At 42.6% G+C, this 19,122-nt stretch overlaps 2 protein-coding genes across 2 annotated transcripts; one reads left to right on the top strand and one right to left on the bottom strand.

Moving 5' to 3' along the window:
• The first annotated feature begins 348 nt into the window (after positions 1-348).
• LOC136714385 (mediator of RNA polymerase II transcription subunit 26) lies at positions 349-5,889 on the top strand. The gene is made up of 3 exons (XM_066691865.1): positions 349-552; positions 1,867-1,941; positions 2,302-5,889. Exons 1-3 carry the CDS (start codon positions 472-474, stop codon positions 3,724-3,726), a joined length of 1,581 nt encoding a protein of 526 aa, XP_066547962.1. The 5' UTR covers positions 349-471; the 3' UTR covers positions 3,727-5,889.
• A 129-nt stretch (positions 5,890-6,018) lies between these two features.
• Positions 6,019-18,502, bottom strand: stil (STIL centriolar assembly protein). Its single transcript, XM_066691864.1, has 17 exons — positions 18,251-18,502; positions 17,226-17,314; positions 16,712-16,819; positions 16,427-16,542; positions 15,936-16,123; positions 14,568-14,815; positions 14,126-14,209; positions 13,726-13,812; positions 13,270-13,417; positions 12,744-12,853; positions 12,201-12,315; positions 10,792-11,844; positions 10,352-10,520; positions 9,992-10,184; positions 9,529-9,682; positions 8,750-9,015; positions 6,019-8,128 (listed from the first exon to the last, which is right to left on the bottom strand). The coding sequence occupies exons 2-17, from the start codon at positions 17,309-17,311 to the stop codon at positions 7,351-7,353; spliced, it is 3,903 nt and encodes a 1,300-aa protein (XP_066547961.1). The 5' UTR covers positions 17,312-17,314; positions 18,251-18,502; the 3' UTR covers positions 6,019-7,350.
• Between the last annotated feature and the right edge of the window lie 620 nt (positions 18,503-19,122).

The following is a 19,122-nucleotide window of genomic DNA, read 5'->3' on the forward strand; positions in this document are numbered from 1 at the left end:
TTTAAGAAATGTAAGAAACAGGTTACTGTACAATGTAAGACAGTGCATTTCGGTCATTATTTCATATGTAGACGTTAACTTTAAATTCAATTTGAGAATGTTTTAAATAATGAATAACATTCGAACTATCGAGTCTACCCTTCGTCGTTGGTCGTGTTCGTGTAGCGCAGATGTCAGCAGATCTGCGCGGCTCCACCAATGGGATCGGCGGGATTCTACAAATCTGCGCAGAACTGCGGGAATCTGCGCTGCGAGAATGTGCCCGTAGCTCTTGGCCTTACTGGACCGGCCCTGGGAGGCAGATGACGGCGCGTACGTACGGGGGGGTTATGGGCGTGGCTGCGGCGGTACGGAAGTTGTTTATGAAACTGTAACAGTGGACTGAAGAGACAATTTCATGGGTGACGGCAAGTTGCGCTTTATTTTTTTCCCCCAAGTTTATTTCTGTCTTCAGGTTTAAGACCGAGTTAGATGGCCATGTTGACGAGAGACTGCTCTTCTCCCCAGCAGATGAAGGATCTACTACTTCAGTCCATAGACCGGGATGCAAATGTAAGCTCACTGGGGGTTTCTGAATATTAAAATAATGTATTTCCAATTTAAGTTACGCGATGCTTTACCTGCTGATATTCAAATAATGTTGAATCACACATTATTTTCTGAAGGGTAATCTTACGTGATGCAACTACTTATACAAACTCAATTATTTCAGACCTAGGAAACACGTTGTGATACGCTTACCTCCATGTGTCGAGGAAGCGAATTCAAAAATACTATTGAAATAAATAAATAAAAGTATTAATCTAAGCCGACATTTAACATGCCAAGGATCACATTAGTTGACCTTTCTTGCTGATCATAACTAACTTATTTTTAGTAGGATTAGCAAATTCAATTTTCTTTGATGGCTTCCCTGCTAATGTACGTTGTCACAACGCTGTGGCAACGTTGTGTGTTAGCTGGGGTACTGCCTGTGGTTGGCTAAAATACATTTGCATTTGTTGTGAAATTGAATCATTGTGTCACATTATGTGTAAAAGTTGGGTATGTTATCACTTTGAAATCAACTTAATCTACCGCTCTTTCTTAGCTGAAGGTGGGATTTAGCAAGACAGATATTTGTCACTAATAGCATCTAATGGGACATTTCTTTATCAATACACATGCATACAATTGTAGTAGTTTGTGTTCTGTAACTATCTCTAATTGATCATGTTTGCAACACTGCATTCTGGGACAACATTGTGCAACTAACATATGGGACATTAGTAGCCATAGAAATGCAGGCCTATCCGTTTATTTAAAGGGTGAAACTGGAAGTGTAGGCTCAATTGTAGAACTCTGCTAATTGACTATTTTAAGTTAACCCAACCCCCTGAATTATACATTTGTGTTGCAGACACCGGTTTTATTTTATTTTTAAACAATTTATATATGGCTGTTTTTCTTCTCTGTTTTGCAAGGCTCACATTTCAGTATTTTTATTATACACACTCATTGTAGAAAATATAAAGATTAAAATAGAAGAGCTGAAAAATGAATTGAAGAGAGGGATGTTGAGGGTGTCTTAATGGAACAGTTAAATTAGTCAATACAGATCAATACAGAGAAGTGGCAGATTATAAAATCAATTGGTCAATTAATAAATTATGTAAAGAAGGAGGTCACAGACGAGCTGGGATAAAATTATTAAACTTTGGTAAATTATGTAGAAAGAATCACACAATGTTTTTATGCAAACTGGTAACTAGAGACTTCAAACTGGGGTCTAATTTGATTTCAATTGTTTGTTCTAAGTAGGGGCTGTTGGATTGACCAAACACTTTCCAGTGCATTCTGCTTATAATAACAAGATCTTTCATTTAGGTGATCAACATGGAGAGGGTGCTAGAAGTTATATCAGTGCTGGAGGATTACCCAATCACCAAAGAGGCCCTCGAGGTGTGTTTGTGAGGCTGTGGCTTTCCTCTACCAACATTTTATTCCTTTATCAATGTTGATAAACTTTAATAATAATAATAAAACATCTATTGAACCACTCAGAAAGCAAGCCAGTACATTTGAAGTTTCACCTTCCAGTATATGTGCTTTGTTTTGTGGAAATAACTTAATTAGTTGTTTAAAAAATCTGGCATTTAGAATGGAAATAAAAAGAAAGCAAACCTGAATGTACAAGGACCAACTATAGTACCAGCCTGATCTTGTATCATTAAGCAGCTGGAAAATAGTGCCATAGCATTTATTTAATTTTTTTCATGATTTTATAAAGTATCAATTTGCATCACATCTTTTTTCAAACAGGAGACCAGGCTGGGAAAATACATCAACAACTTGAGGAAGAAGACCCTAAACCAAGAACTATCGAGAAGAGCAAAGAAGCTGGTCAAAAGCTGGCGTGAGATAGCCCTGACTGAGCAGGAACCTGCACCAGCTGGGAAAAAGGACTCTTCCCAGAAGCTATGGGACAAAACAGTTTTAAGAGGGAAGGAAGCATTTTCAAAAAGCCTTGCTGAAGCCCTTCTGAGCAGGCCTGTGGACTCGGACAATCGCAATGTTCCACCTTCGGTAGCCGAGACACCCCTCGTGTCACACCATGCCTGTGTGAAAGTGGAGGAAACGGGAGCAGGAAGCCTGGATGTCATTCCTAGTCCCACCCCCAAGTCCACCGGCCTTTCGAGCTACAGGCATTTTGTCCGAGAAGTACCTCTGCAAAGGGATGGACAGAGAAGCCCCAGTTCGGGTTTCTCAATTCCTCGCCGGGAGAAACCTCAATCACAAGCAAAGGTTTATCACGAGCCAGGCAGCTTAGAGACCATTTCCCCTGCCAGCTGCAGCACCCCTCCCCACAGCCCCACCACAACCATGTTGGACTACTCCCCAACACACAGCCTGCCTTTACCAGCATTGCCCGTTTCCCACAACCCAGCAGCTAGCTCTCCTCAGATCAGTACTGTAGGGCAACAGAGGGTGTGTGCGTTCCCTACAGAGATTCACAGCTCTGCTAGCCCACCTACAACCCAATCAAAGTCCCCAGCGCTCTCACGGTCTGGCTCTGTAGAGGAAGGAAAGTCTGAACTAAAAAGCAAACCGAAAAGGGGTAGGAAGAAGGGCAGTAAAGGCCGTAAAGACTGCAGCTCCCATCTTTTAAGCCAGCAGCTGGACCCAGGGCCTGGGAAGATCAAGGAACGACGAATAACGTACGATGCGCTGACGGGACAAATTGTGCTGGCCACACCCAAGAAGTCTGTGTGTCCGAGGGCTGAGCCTGCTTCATTGCCCCTACAGGGCACTGACAGCATTGCTGAGCTCAAGGAGAGGAACCTCCAAATCTGGGACAGCGTGAACAAAGCTGACTGGAAAGAGCTAGCCAAGAACAAAATCATTCAGAAGTATTTTAGTAGCCAGTGTGAGAGACTGTCCATTTCAAGACTGGAGACTCAGGAATACATTGAACAACTCCAGGATATTGTTCCACAGGACTCCTCCACTTCCAAGGCACATCAGCCTTGGGTTGTCCTGCCAACAGAGCCCAGCTCCCGTTTATCGGGGATCCACCAAGAGGCGTCCGCAGAAGATCTGGATGCAATGCACAATCGGTACTGGCCAGGGGTTAATGGCTGTTATGACAACAAAGGCAACTGGTATAACTGGGCCCAGTGCATTTCATTAGAACCTTACCAAAGTGAAGGAAAGCTGCATATTTTACCTTATGTTTGCTTGGAGTAAGTAATCTTTCTCTGTATTGATGATGTAAAAATCTGAAGACTACTTATTTTTTTAAGTAGGCTGCTGAAGCACAAATAATCTGGAAAGCTTGAAAATTACTGCAGTGGCACTTGCATTCTTGGGTCAAACATGGTCTGTAATGTGATCAACTGGGTTCAGTGGGATCAAGTGAGGTGATACTGGCTGCTGGAACTGCTACAGCACATTCTAGCATAATAAAACAAAGGATATTTTAATTTAAAATTCTGTAAATAAATGAAATGGAGCAGGGTTGGAAATATTTCCTAATGTATGTAACGTTTAGGAAAACTTGTATTGCAATAGTTTTCTGGGTAAAGACCAGATTCATTGACTCTTATTTTGAAATAAATACTGTGGAATGTAGTTATTTAAAGGCTTACAGTGAGGGGAAAAACTATTTGATCCCCTGCTGATTTTGTATGTTTGGCCACGAACAAAGAAATGATCAGTCTATAATTTTAATGGTAGGTGTATTTTAACAGTGAGAGACAGAATAACAACAAAAAAATCCAGAAAAACAAAAAAGTTATAAATTGAATTGCATGTTAATGAGGGAAATAAGTATTTGACACCTTCAACTTAGTACTTGGTGACAAAACCTTTGTTGGCAATCACAGAGGTCAGACGTTTCTTGTAGTTGGCCACCAGGTTTGCACACATCTCAGGAGGGATTTTGTCCCACTCCTCTTTGCAGAACCTCTCCAAGTCATTAAGGTTTCGAGGCTGACGTTTGGCAACTCGAACCTTCAGCTCCCTCCACAGATTTTCTATGGGATTAAGGTCTGGAGACTGGCAAGGCCACTCCAGGACCTTAATGTGCTTCTTCTTGAGCCACTCCTTTGTTGCCTTGGCTGTGTGTTTTGGGTCATTGTCATGCTGGAATACCCATCCACGACCCATTTTCAATGCCCCGGCTGAGGGAAGGAGGTTCTCACCCAAGATTTGACGGTACATGGCCCCATCCATCGTCCCTTTGATGCGGTGCAGTTGTCCTGTCCCCTTAGCAGAAAAACACCCCTAAAGCATAATGTTTCCACCTCCATGTTTGACAGTGGGGATGGTGTTCTTGAGGTCATAGGCAGCATTCCTCCTCCTTCAAACATGGCGAGTTGAGTTGATGCCAAAGAGCTCAATTTTGGTCTCATCTGAGCACAACACTTTCACCCAGTTCTCCTCTGAATCATTCAGATGTTCATCGGCAAACTTCAGACGGGCCTGTACATGTGCTTTCTTGAGCAGGGGGACCTTGCGGGCGCTGCAGGATTTCAGTCCTTCATGGCGTAGTGTGTTACCAACTGTTTTCTTGGTGACTATGGTCCCAGCTGCCTTGAGATTATTAACAAGATCCTCCCATGTAGTTCTGGGCTGATTCCTCACTGTTCTCATGATCATTGAAACTCCACAAGGTGAGATCTTGCATGGAGCCCCAGACCGAGGGAGACTGACAGTTATTTTGTGTTTCTTCCATTTGCGAATAATCACACCAACTGTTGTCACCTTCTCACCAAGCTGCTTGGCGATGGTCTTGTAGCACATTCCAGCCTTGTGTAGGTCTACAGTCTTGTCCCTGACATCCTTGGACAGCTCTTTGGTCTTGGCCATGGAAGAGTGTTTGGAATCTGATTGATTGATTGCTTCTGTGGACAGGTGTCTTTTATACAGGTAACGAGCTGAGATTAGGAGCACTCCCTTTTAAGAGAGTGCTCCTAATCTCAGCTCGTTACCTGTATAAAACACACCTGGGAGCCAGAAATCTTGCTGATTGATAGGGGATCAAATACTTATTTCCCTCAATAGCATGCAAATCAATTTATAACTTTTTTGAAATGCGTTTTTCTGAATTTTGTTTGTTGTTATTCTGTCTCTCACTGTTAAAATACACCTACCATTAAAATTATAGACTGATCATTTCTTTGTCAGTGGGCAAACGTACAAAATCAGCAGGTGATCAAATACTTTTTTCCCCTCACTGTAGTTTCCAGTACCTTTATTTATTTAAAGCATTTTTACAAGTGTTCTTAATTGCATTTTATGAAATAGCTCTAAAGTATAGTACTGGACTTGATTTGTGGTTTCAATTAAAGTTCTGAACAGGTGCCATCTTTATTTATTGTTAAGCTCAATAAACCAGTTTGAGTTTTACCCATCAGTCTACTTCAGTTTGCTTTAAGTAAAAAACACTTTCCAGTTATGTAATCCTATTTTATAAAGTCAATTATTTACCATTGTATATACCATCAGATTTTTCATATGAAACATGTCAAGTACAGATAAAATCAAAGATCTTTATTATAAAAAAAACAAATATATATAAAAAATAAAAATGTCCAATAAATCTGTGACAAACCCCCAAAACCAATCCAGGTTAATCTTTGCACACATTCATTGTCATTTAAATAAATTCAGCTTTTTATAAATTAAATATATACAATTTAAATCAATAACACTGATTTTGTTCAAAACAACCAGATGCAGAGGAATGAACAGAGAGATGAAGCAGAAGAGGATTGTTTCTGTAGATTAGTTACCGTTGTCAAGATCGTTTACTGGGCTTGCCTGATGAGTCATGTTAAATTACAACATATCTGAAACAAGAGAACCACTTTGCATACAATGCCTTGGGGGTTGTGCAAGGAATGTTTGAGGTCATGGGTTAAAACCATATTTTAAATAATATTTAAACTGTGCACATGTGAATTAATCTCAGTGGAAATACTTCCTGTCAGATCAGGGTGTTAGGATCACAGCTAGGATAACTGAATGACTACTAAAACATGCGACTACCTGACTGCTTCACCTACTGCAGCACAGTGGAAAATTGACACAGATAGCACACAAACAATCGAAATGCACACCACACCCTAGACATTAAGGCACACAGTGGGTATTAAAAGTGTTGGAAGACTACAATTGTGACCATATAACCTTCACTGAAAACATTGGCTTTCCTCTGACGAATCATGTTTTGATTGTCTGATTTCTCTACATTCTTAAAAAAATATATATATCACAGGGTAAAGCTCTCTCTTATTCTATTAAGTGTCATAGAGAGTCCAGCAGCCTGCAAAGCATAAAATAGCCTTAGTATGAAGTAACCAGGTGATACAAATAGGGACTACACAGAATACAGCTGTGAGTAGATTTGTTTTTGGTGAAAATGTGATCGGAGCCTGTTTATCTGGGCTATAAGTTTTTTAAATCTAGAACTGTATTAAAAAATATGATGCAAGTCCATAACAGGTTCCAACTACTCTTGTGGCCTTAGACAACACAAATATATTTATGTTGTCTAACTAATCACTGTCCATAGTAAACACCCAGGGAGATCTTACACAGACCTATAAAATGAGGTACTGAATTAATGAAGCCCTGTAGATCAGAGATTTTAAGTTTTTATGTCTTGTGCACTGTATCCTGAATAAAAACTGCATTGATGTTCTCTGCGCAGTCACAAATAAAATCAGGTGCAATACTTCGGAACCTTAAAGCAAAAGAAAGTTATAAAAATATTTGGAGTTAACCCAAGATAAGAAAACTTTGTTATTGTCATTGCACACAGATGCCACACTCAGTTCCTATGGGAGAGAGATGTCTTTGTCCTTTTTAAAACAGTTTGGGGAGCTGGCGTAACCGACTCACATCCAAGAAATTCCCCACAGATTCTTGGGTGCTGGGCCTCAACATTTCGGACAAAGCCGGGTGCAGTTTCTCGGGAAAGAGCTGAATGCCATTCTCCTTCTCGCGGTTCTGGGAAGCCTGATCAGCCAAGAGCTTCATTTTGGGTCGGAGTTCCCTGAGCAGCTGGCTCTGGGAGTCCTGGTTCAGAGTCTGGGGGGGATGTACCTCGTTGGTGATGTTCTTAAGAACCTGACCCCCACTTCCCTCCCCAGTCGGTCCTGAGGCAGTAAGTCTGATCTGGGCATCAGCTGTGCTCTCCAGGTTCTCAGCCCTGAAGCTCAGCCTTCCCAGTACGGGCAAGATAAACTCATTGTCCTCTACCATGGGTTTTCTATCCCACTGCCTCCCTTCCTCCTCCACCTTGTCCTCCTCCTCTTCACTACTGTCCCCTGCCTCGATGAGTCCATACCTCTTCATGTATTTCCTGGTGGCGATTGACATGTTGTTGGGCGACATGACACTGAGTCCCACCATGCTCCTCTCAGCGTGGCTGGGCTGCAGGAGGGCAGCAGGCAGCGGACCGTCTCCTCTCCTCACTGACAGCTGAGTCAACTGGGAGTCGCTCAGGTACTTCAGGGCAATGGCATTGGCCTCCAAGCTCAAGTCTGGGCCACTGGGGCAGAGGCCACTGGCTCCCACATTGCTGAAGGACATGTAACTGAGTCTTGGGATGACCGCCTCTGGGTTTATGCAGGCCAGTGTGCTGGGAAGAGAGAGAAGCATAAGTTAAGGCTGCAACCCTTACTAGGAGTAAGTTAGATCCTGCTTATGCTTAATCATTTGCATTTCTATTCAGCAGCAACACAAGCATCGCTCGGTGAAGTCCCGGTGACAGCAACATACATAAGAATTGCCTTAGGCTTTACACTCTGTAAGTAATGTAGAGTACTGAGATTTGATACTGTGCTAAAGCATATGCCAGATTTGTGACAAATTCTAAAACAGGATTTATAAAGGGCAGCGATAACAAAATATACAACAGTATTCTCTGGTGCAATCCATAAAACCAGTATAATCCGATTTCTGTTAAGAAAGAATAAATGCACACCCATTTGCTATCCCCCTGCCTCCCTTCCTTAGGTTTTTCACCAAGCTATGTGTTGTAGTTCAGCTTATTATCTCACACACAGAGGTTGGCAAATAAGGTCAAAAGTCAAATGTAAAAAAATTAAGAAAGAAACATAAGAGTCTAAGAGTTCAATTGGAACAATTTCTTATACCCAGTGATGTAAGTCAGCACTTTAAAGTGAGGGATTGGTAGAGGAAGCCCGTACCCAAACGAATGAGGTTCATCGAGCTGAGGCAAGCATAAAAGGGCGATTACCTGGCGCTCTCCACCGTGGTCTTGGTGGCCTTGCCTGCGAGGGAGCCGAGGTCCACTGTGACCCCCAGCTGCTGCAGCTGTCTGAGAGTGGCCCGGAGGACGTCATCCTGCCATGGAAGTTGCTTGCTGCCCGAAGGCTTCCTTCGGTTGGTGTCACGAGATGCAGGGGGGGACTTCGGGGGCAGTGAGTCTGGAAGGGCAGCCTGTCTCTCTCGCTCCGGCTCAGCTTCGGGGACAGAGGCTTCCAGACGGCTGTTCACCTGGCCCTTGATGGAACAGAGCTGTGCATTAGGAGAGCTGTGGCACTGTTTGCACTTGAATATAAGAGTGGGAATGACCTGCAGCACCAAGTACAGAGCATGTAGCAAGTGGTAGGGGAAAAAATAAATAGTGCCAGCCATGTGATCACTTCTTTTGATTGTTTGGGGTTAAATCACTTGAGAAAACATCTGTTGCATGAATACATTTTGAGGTATGAACCGAATGCTTTCAAGTCACAATTGTTAATTGTGTGTGTGGACATACAAGCCAAGGATTTTTCACCCTGATCATAGCTTTGTATGTCAGTGTTTATAAAACAATGCCTCTTGTAAATTACTTAATATTATTTATAGAGGCAGTGAAAAACCTAGGCAAAGGACTTTAATTTAATATTATATACATTTAAACACAAGCAAACTTATATCTCCTCAGGCCTATTTGTTCACAGACTAGAATTGAAAAGGTATACTAAACAATAAATGAATGAATGAATGAATGAATGAATGAATGAAACTTACCAATAAATCTTGATAAAACTTCTGTTCATCTTGCACACTATTGATCTGCAGGCAACTGTCCTGCTCAGTTATTTCCAGATGGTGTTGACTAGCACCGCCCTCCTCAAGCACGGGGCTTTGAAATAATGTCTGAGGCCGGGCTCTTGGAGGTGAACTATATAACAAACAATAATAAATAAAACAAAAACAAACCTTTCTAGTCTCTCTTTGGCTATGAAATCAAATTAAAAATAAAAACATAATACCCCACCATCCTCTTTAAAACCTTTACATGTATATATTAAAAGCTTTACAGCCCAGGAATATTACTACATCCAATTAAACACATTGTGAATGGCTGCATTTTGTCAGTTGTTTACTGCCAAAATACTACTTCCAGAAAAGTTATCTATGGTGCTAAAAAATCAGCAAAACCAAAGCCTTGTGCTGGTCTCTGAAATAAAGGAGAAATAGTCAGGCTCACCTGTGCGTGTCTGAGGACAAGGTGTCTTTGTGTGCCGTGCTCTCAGAGTAGCTGGGGGCGACCACAGGCCTGAGGGAGGAGGCAACACTGTCCTCTTCTGTGGAGGTGGAGACAGCGGACACAGAGGGGGTCTGACATTCAGTCACCTGGGCTTCCTCCTGCTCTGAAGATGGGCTCCAGAACAAGCTAGCACCTAAAAACAAACCATTGGCAGGAACTGTAGGTAAGGGATCATCTAGTCAAGACTGCAACACTGAGGCCAAAGAATGGCGGAATGGAGAGCCATGTGTGGAAACTGCCATGAGCTGACAGAATGACAGGTGTGAGAAGAGGACTGGGGCTGGGGGTTAGTTTACATACCTGTGCTCACTGCAATGCTGACACTCTTCCTCAACTGCACACCAGGGCCCATCTGAGTCTCTGTGGCCACCACCTCCACCTGCGTCTCGGATTGCTGTGGAGGAGTGTGTGTGCAGGGCCCTTTAGAGGAGCACTGGTGATTGCTCTGGGCCTCCAGCAGCTTCTGAATCTGAGAAGTGAATAAAACAGACTTGGTGAAGACAGATAGCACAGAAAACGATTAACTGAAGCCTCTCAAGAGCCTGTTCTATAAAATCCCATTTTCCTGAATTCAAGTGGGGAGAAACAAGCTTAACAGAGGCTTGGGAAGGGCAGACAGCAATAAATAAATATTTAACAAACACAAGAGAGTTGAATATTCATACCTCCCCCTTTTAAGCTGCAAATACTTTTCTCCCTGTACCACTGCCAATGAGCCACACAAAACACAAAAAACAAACCTGAGCATGCATTAGTTTCAGCTGCCGATCCTGCTCCACCAGAATCCTGTAAGCATCAGCTGGCAACAGCCCCACGGCATTGTCCAGAGGAGGGCAGGAAGTGGGCACAGCCCTGTAGCTGGACTGGGCCAGGCAGCAGTGCCCTTTACAGGGACTGGTCTTCTGTCCTGCGGGCAATGCCACAACACTGGGTTCCTGTACAGGGGGGCAGGTCCCGTGGTTTGGCTGGTCTACAGGACTGCTGGTCATGTAGACCGGGCCACACTGCCCCAGGGAATGGCGGCCGACACCTTGCGTGAAAGGAGGGAAACTGCAGTCTCCAGTGCTGTCAGAGGGGCAGCAGGGACCGGGACTTGCGGGCACAGCACTGGGCTGACCTTGCCATGAGTTTGACCGATAGTAAGGACCACTACCATGTTGGGGTCGACAACTGCAGCCGCTGCCAGGGTTGGGGCCAGGATACGGAGTGTGAAAGTTGGCCGCCTGGACATGTAGGTGGGGGACACTAGCACTGTGCTTAAGGCCACGACAGCCAGGGGGCTGGGCAGGAGAGGGTGGTCTGTGGGTACTGGGCTGCCCCATTCTGGCCACAGGAGAAATGCCCCTCTTAGAGGTGGAGATGGGCGGCTGAGATCTGAGCTGGAGAATGGAGCTGTTGGGAGATGGTCCACTCCTTGGGGTAGAAGAGGAGGAAGAGGAGGATGTGGATGAAGCAGAAGACCCCGAGCTCTTTATGGCGGGAGGGCCTCCTTTCCGGCTGGTAGGCAAATGCTGTCCAGGACTGAGTCGCCCTTTGCAGCCCTTTTCTGTCAGGATCGCAGGAGTGAGTGGCCTCCTGATGGCAGGAGGGCCTGCGAAGGGGCCCTGGCTGGGCAGTTTTGCCCCTGGATGAGCACTGTGGGGCGGTGGTGGAAAAGCACCTTTTGCAAAATGGGGGGCTGTAGTGGGGGGTGGATTGTTTGCAGGAGCCTCTAGCCCCACTTTTCTTGCTTCGACAAAATTACCATCAAACACTAGGGAGAGTTCCGGAACTGAAGGGTGAATCCGTCGTAGCTGTGCAAAAACAGATTAATTCAATATTAAACACGTTTTATATATTAACTATAAAATGGAGCTCTAGGTAAACAACGCAGTAAAGCAAAATAAAATGGGCATTTTATGTAATTTTAACATTGAAAAAGCTACACAAAGTTAAGTGGCAATTATTTCAAAGAGACCTTTCAATAATTTAACCTTAGATTTAATTATTAGTTGCAAGAACAAGGTACACATGCAGTTTGCATTTATAGTACTTTAAGGTAGAATACTTGCAGCAACATCCAAGGGGAAGGGGGGGTGGAAATGACCTATGTTTGACACTATGAATATCAGCAGTACAGCAATAGCATTACAACTGAACCCTGGCTTACCTGCTGGCTGAGGGGATGTGGGCTGGGGGATGGTCTTGGAGAAAGATCTTCATCCTCCACACCTGAGTCTTGGTCAGTGACAGAGAGCTTGTTCTGCGGAGAATTCACACCAGCGCTGAGGGAGGAACACACGCAGGTTGTTAGCTTTTCCAGGATTCAATCTGCCTTCACCTGTGGAGTCATGGCCAGCATTCCATTACCCTGCAATTAAAGAATGCAGCAGCAACCCAAAACCCAGATATGGCTCATCCTTTTTTCAGAAATACTTCAACAAAAGTCTAATAGATGTACAGAATGGATCACTTGAACCTTTTACCTCACTTGAACCTGTAATGTGTGTAAAGATGGAAGGCAATGTTTATAAAAAATAAAAATAAAAAACACTAACATCTCTTCCTTGGTTAAAACTAGCTAATGAATACTTTGTAAATGACATGAAGCTATGCTGTTAACGTGTTGCTTTTGTTCACAGGTTGTTACTCCTGGACTGTGACTGTAATCCGCAGTGTGTTGATGCAGCATGACACTCCGACCCCTCCATACCTAGAGAAGGACACGCGTGATGCAACCTCCTGGAAGAACTCCCTCTCCTGGTTCTGGCTTTCTGCACTGAGCTCGAACTGTAACGGACGGCTCTCAGATGGCTCCACGTTCTTCACAGATTAAAAAAAGGGTTAAAAACTGACAAATGACAGACATTTTCCCTGTGTCCGCATCCCAGGGCTCCATTGACAGCATTGTTGCAATTTAAAAGGAACCTCTTATAAAACGGAGTATACCCCACCTAAGAAGCAGCATACTCTTAGATAATAGCCAAAGATATTACATTTTTACAGTTCAAACTCCATGCAACTCTATTGGTTATTTTATCTTATTCAAATCAATTATGCATTTTTATTTCACACTGAGTCAAAACTTAATGCTACTAAGCTATTCTTGGTTAGTTTACCATCATGCACATCAGTCACGGTAAGAAAATACTATCTTATGAACTTATATCTCAGGTCAGACTTCACAGAACAGTGTTTCTGCTTTCGAAATGACTTTCCTGAAGCCACAGACAGCACACCTTATAAAGATTGATGGACTCGGTGCTTGTGAGTAGCTGGAAGCCCAGCTCCTTCTGTCCACTGTAGAGCTGACACTGGTAGAACTCGGGCTCCCTGTGCGTCAGGGAGTACAGGACCACGAGGAAAGCGCCCCTCTCGGACATCACCCTGCAACAGCAGCCATGTCACTTCCCTCCATCATGTCAATACACATGGTTAAAAATAATAATAATATAGGCATTAATCCTTTTTTTTTTTTTTTCCTGTGTAGGACTAGAACAGATTAATTCCCAACCCCAAACTGTACAGATATGAAAACTCAGATCACATTCCTCGATGGTTCATGCAGCTTGCCGACTTATTCATGGTTGACGGTATAAATACAAATACATTTTTTTTTTTTAACTAAAACTATAAAGAAGAGCCTTGAAGACCACTATCATAGCAATACTTAATGGCCTCAGCACTTTCCTCACCTGTCATGCAGTGAAGAGCTGAACAGGTACCTCAGACAACACGTCCACACCTGGGGGCTATGAATGTGTGTGATCCCACTCAGCCATCTGTGAGGGGAATTGGGAAAGAACAGGAATCAACAACTGATACCAACACACACTTATCGTGGATTTAACATCAACAGAGGAAAAGTAAGAAATCAGTCAATCGAAAGTGACTATCATATCTATCCTTTAATCCCTACGAAATTAGTTATACAAAAGATATGATCAGTCTCAACTTTAACAAAGGCAGAGCCGTACTAGGCTTGGAAATAGTTGCTAATGCCATTCCCCACAGTGTGAAAGTGTTTTAAGGCAATTGCACAAACGGCTTTGATGGCACTACTCATTTATACAATTTGAATAAAAACTCACTTACATCCCTACAAGTGGTAAAGTGTATGCTTTAGGATCAGACTCCAGTATCAGGAGCAGTTTGCGCGTCTGGTCCATAGTCAGAAACCTGCACACAAAAAGCAGTGACAAGATAAGCAAACGAACAGACACATCTTCCAAGATAAGCAGCCTTGTGGAGATTAAAGGAATAGAGGCACCAATTACTTTACGGAAGTTTCTAAACAATCAGGTGCTCCAAAATAAGAGTGCCCTGCTGAGTGTGTAGAGAAAAGGCTGGGATTGTTAACAGGCATTTACTTAGGCCAAAACATAAATCAAACAAATGAAGAGTTTTAACAGCTACATTATAGTCAAAGGCTTAATGCAGACAGACCTGATAAAGTAAGCTAGTGCTTCCTATTGAAATGTAGACAAGTGAAAAGCAAACAATGTCTACAAGAAGAAGGCTAATAAAATCACCTCACCCATATTTGCAGGTGTTTTGAACCTGTGCCAGGCTCATTGGGCTGGATAAGTTCCTGGCCAGAGCAGTGGGAATGACGGGCACTGGTCTGATGGGGGTTGCGTCCAGAGTGTTTGCGAGTGTAACAGCGGCCCAGTGAAGGTTGAGGCGCACATTGTCCATGTGCTCTGTGCAGTTCAGATGCACTTTCATTGTAAGAAGTTTGGAGGACTCCAGAGGTTCTCTACTACAGCAGCAATGTTGAAGCATCTGTTGGTAAAGAAGTAGACAAACATAGACAAATAAATGGCTCATCTTAACCCAGACCCATTCAAGAGAAACAACAATTAATCCAAGGACTCATTACCATGTGAACACTGAAATAAACCCTACAGCAAAGGTAACATAAGATAAAGACAGGAAACAGGTTTCAAGCACCCCCCCCCCCAACTATGAATATCATAAACAGATGTAAACAACAGAACAATTTGAAATTGTAGCTTTAATAATTGGCCAGGATAATTCAAGTTGTGTGCAATATTAAGCTCTTGCTAACTGAGGGTTGGGTTAGACCATCTGCTGGTGACAGGCTGGAATAACGGCTGTGGAAAAGCAAGTAAAGCCTCTTCAGGTTTCCCTGGAGACAGAAATAACGCACAATGAGCAGTGTGGTGTGCATGTTGTGAAGGGGAGGGGTGGAGGTACAGGTTTTACACAGGTGTTGATTAACTTCATGCATAGGTGGGTGTTATGGGAGTTATAAGCACAGACAGAAATAAGTTATTATCAGGAAAAGGAATTATTGGAAGGGAAACCAGAAACCTTCAGGATTGTAAAACACAACAAGTGAAAAATCAGTTTCACAGAATTTAAATATACACTTACAAGGTATTAGTAAACCTGGCATAATTTACCCTTGTGCAGTAAGCAAAAGCCTATTTACAGTTTGAAAGCCACGCTGAATATCACCTAAAAGTTTTTTGTTTTTTTCAGGGAACATCTGTTATTCTGTGCTTAAGTTACTGCAAGTTAATGGCTTATATTTGCACTTGCAACTACTATAAATTAAGAACCTCCTTATTGAAATCTGAGTTCAATATGGCAGGGATTCATAATGTTAATGTGCAATAAACACCTATCATTAAGGTCGACAATACTTTACAAGTCTTGCACATTGATCCAATAAATCTGGATGCGTTAGTGGGTTTTATTTTACAGTAAAAAAACAGATTAAAACCGATGCTTTAATTTGCTTATCAGACTAAACAGATCTGGGGCAAAGTGATCACAGCAGATGGAGATTTGTTAAGGACAAATCCTTTGAAAAACACCAGCTTCTTATACAGCACAAACAACCTTGAGGAGCAGAGTTACACTTCCCATGCATTACCTTGAATGCAATGTGGAAGTCTTCTGCAGAGTGCACAATGGTGTCTGCTAAAGCTGGGCCCTGGGTGCTCACTGTACAGGGTACCAAGAAGTCACCAGGCAAGAGGGCAGTGGGTACCTTCCCGGGGGAGCCCTGCCCTTCTCGCCCTGGATCAAACCGGTCCACTGTAATTGTAACACCTTCCTCATCTGCAACACCACACATGAAGAGCAGGGAGAGGAGAATTAACAGTATTAAACACCAGCGGAAGATCATTACTGAAATCATTGCTGAAAGGTCAAGAGGGTTTAAGACACTATGGTAAAACCCCAGCAGGGTTAGGAGTATTTTTCATGGATCTATTTTTTTTTATATAATTTAAACAATTATAAATCAGCACTTCATAGAGAAAACATTGGCATGTAGCAAAAAAACTTCAGTTATTTTCATTTTGTGAATATGACAAGTCTGATATGAAGGTGAAACTTGGGAAGGCTATTTGGTACTCTTACCATCATCCACTATGACTGAACCCAGGAAGAAACAGGAAAAGAGGGGTTTGTTGTTTTGTCTAGCGTGGCGGTGAGCCAAACGAAGTGCTTTCTCCAAGACCAGCAGTCTAGGGTTCCTGAAAACACAAGAGAGGCAATTCGACTGTTGTACTACCACAGGCCTCAAAGCTCTGGTGCTCATGATACGAAAAATGTGACTGGTTCCTGTTAATGTATGTAGTGATTCCAAAACAAACTGGGAAAGATAGCATTTCCTGGTTATTCTGATCCACATAATCCACATACCTGTAATAAGAGAGATGGAGACTGACAACATCTCCAGTTGGTGTTGGATCCCACAGTGCAATTTTGGATTTAGGAAAACTGAGTCGGGTTAGAACATTCTCAGGAGACCTGGGACAAAAGCAAAATATTGATTCCATTACACCATACAAACTCTTCCTGTTCAGACACAAAGGATTCCCAGGAGAATCTACACTTCCTTTTACATCGTTTCCTGTTATCCAACTGTACGGTTAAGGCTCTATGCCGTTTCTTCTGAGAGTTCTTTGGCTGTTTAACTCAGATTCCCAATGTTGGTAACTAATCCTACATTGAAGAAAAATGTTTCAGAAAAGCCTTCCATATCAGAACTGTGAAAACAGTCATAGCCAACCCAGAGAAGCCATACAATGACATTAGAATATGTATATGATCGGTGTCATAATCCCAGTCTACAACAATCCGCTTTTTTCAACAAAGGGGTGTGTGTAGATATATTGTTAATAAAGTGCAATTGGAAAACGTTTGCTGGTATTACCTGTTAACCCTTTGCTTGTCTGTTTTTGTGCAAGTACTTTCCATCATGTGAGGAGGAAATTTCTTGAAATTCACTGCAACACTCATTTCCTGCAATTAATAACAAGATGACAGTTCAATCGTTTTCATTTATGAAGTAACTCATTACACAAACCCATAGCACTACATAAAACAATAAAGGAGAATACAGGTTCATTGAAATCGAATAATTGAAAAATGCATACAATTTTTACAGCAAGTAAAACTCACAATGACTGACTGAAATCAAGAAACTAGAATAATCAAGAAGAATTCACGTCCACAGTTTTGTATCATTTGAAGTGTGTGTGTATATATATATATATATATATATATGCGCAAGGGGTTTTTCCTGTGAATGCAGATCCCGAACATTTATATGAATTGATCATAATTATTCCAGGTGTAAGGGGTATCTTTTTAAATTTACACGTATACAATCAGGCACATTACACTGTTTAATGCACCAAGAACTGTCTGACAGAATATTACCAGATTATATAATCAAATTGATGTACTTGTTTTGTCATAAGAAACTCATTACGTTTCTTATTAAATCATTAAACACAGCCTACTACTACAATTACTACTACTACTACTACATTGTAATAGCCACCACATCGAGGCATGTGTAAGTATTGAACAATGAGTACATTGTTGTATGTTGTTCAAGGTCCACCTCATACAATTAGAAAATAAAGAAATGCATAAATCACTGGTGTATTGGAGAGCTTTACAGAAACCTGCATAGATAACCTCAGTGTTTATTGGAAAAGTTTTTATTTCCTTAAAACTGCAGCTGCCTGTAGTGTAGTATAACATAAGTGATACTCCGAGATCGCAGGGTTGACGCTACCATCAATGGGCTCTTTAACACATCCCCACGCAATGAACTTTGAATCGGTCTAAAATTAGATATTTAAGGAGAGCTTTAACAAGCATCCACACGAAAACACGCGTAAAAACAAATAATATATTGGATTAACTCAAAAAGAAAGCCGAACTTACTCGCTGATGTCCAGTTTAATGCATCCCTCCGACGCTGCAGGCTATGCACCACAGTTGGTATCCACAGTTGCTTTTGCACCCCGCCGCAACAAAAAAAAAAACGGGTCCACAGTTTACCTGAGACAAAGACACGGTGTGATTTCCCACCAATCCGTAGTATAAGGCGGTATGAGACGCGGCAGGGTTTTGTTGACTAAATTGCATTTTAATCACATGGGACACTCCTCAGTCGGGTCGTACACAACATGGAGATTTCTGGGAAAAAGTCAAATGTAAATTCTGGCGCTGTTTCCAAGTTGCAAGGGCGCGGGCGTCAGCCAATGAGTCTCCAGCAGCGGCTGCCTCTCGACCAATCAGCGTTGCGGATGTAACCCTCCCGGCCCACCCGGTCTTTTCGAATAGGGAGGCTAACTGTCATCCCTTCCAGGTGCGCATGCGCTCTGGAGACCTTGTGCTCAGGTTCTTGTAGCGCAAATTTCCGCAGTTCTGCAGGATTCAAGCGACGCCATTGGTGGCGCGGTGCAGATCTGCGCAGAGCTGCGGGAACCAGCGATACACCGACGTGGCCTGTGCTTCCTGAACAGCTGTAGCTCAGTTGACATCATAAGTCTGACGCGGCTGACTGTTTAAAGGGCAGGTAGGTATTAACTCAGGTCTGAAAGTGATATTATATGTAGCTCACTGCATCGCCGGAAAAAATAAATACATTTTAATAATCCCAGTAAAGGTTTTACTACAAAATATTGGAATACAGAAGATACATTACATTTACACTTATAGATTCTCAGTTAAACAAACAAACAAACATGAAATAGTTTAATCATACAACAACCGCCAGAATTGAATGTTCCCGTCCCTGTTAAAAGCCGGCA

This window comes from Amia ocellicauda, chromosome 19 (assembly GCF_036373705.1).
Source record: "Amia ocellicauda isolate fAmiCal2 chromosome 19, fAmiCal2.hap1, whole genome shotgun sequence".
Taxonomy (NCBI): domain Eukaryota; kingdom Metazoa; phylum Chordata; class Actinopteri; order Amiiformes; family Amiidae; genus Amia; species Amia ocellicauda.

Coding starts and splice junctions, on each gene's coding strand:
- stil (XM_066691864.1), bottom strand. CDS start 17,311: ATGAGTGTTGCAGTGAATTTCAAGAAATTTCCTCCTCACATGATGGAA. Junction 14,210..14,567: donor CAAAACACCTGCAAATATGG/GTGAGGTGATTT, acceptor TTTTGTGTGCAG/GTTTCTGACTATGGACCAGA. Junction 13,813..14,125: donor ACTTTACCACTTGTAGGGAT/GTAAGTGAGTTT, acceptor TTCCCCTCACAG/ATGGCTGAGTGGGATCACAC.
- LOC136714385 (XM_066691865.1), top strand. CDS start 472: ATGGCCATGTTGACGAGAGACTGCTCTTCTCCCCAGCAGATGAAGGAT. Junction 553..1,866: donor CCATAGACCGGGATGCAAAT/GTAAGCTCACTG, acceptor TCTTTCATTTAG/GTGATCAACATGGAGAGGGT. Junction 1,942..2,301: donor TCACCAAAGAGGCCCTCGAG/GTGTGTTTGTGA, acceptor TTTTTCAAACAG/GAGACCAGGCTGGGAAAATA.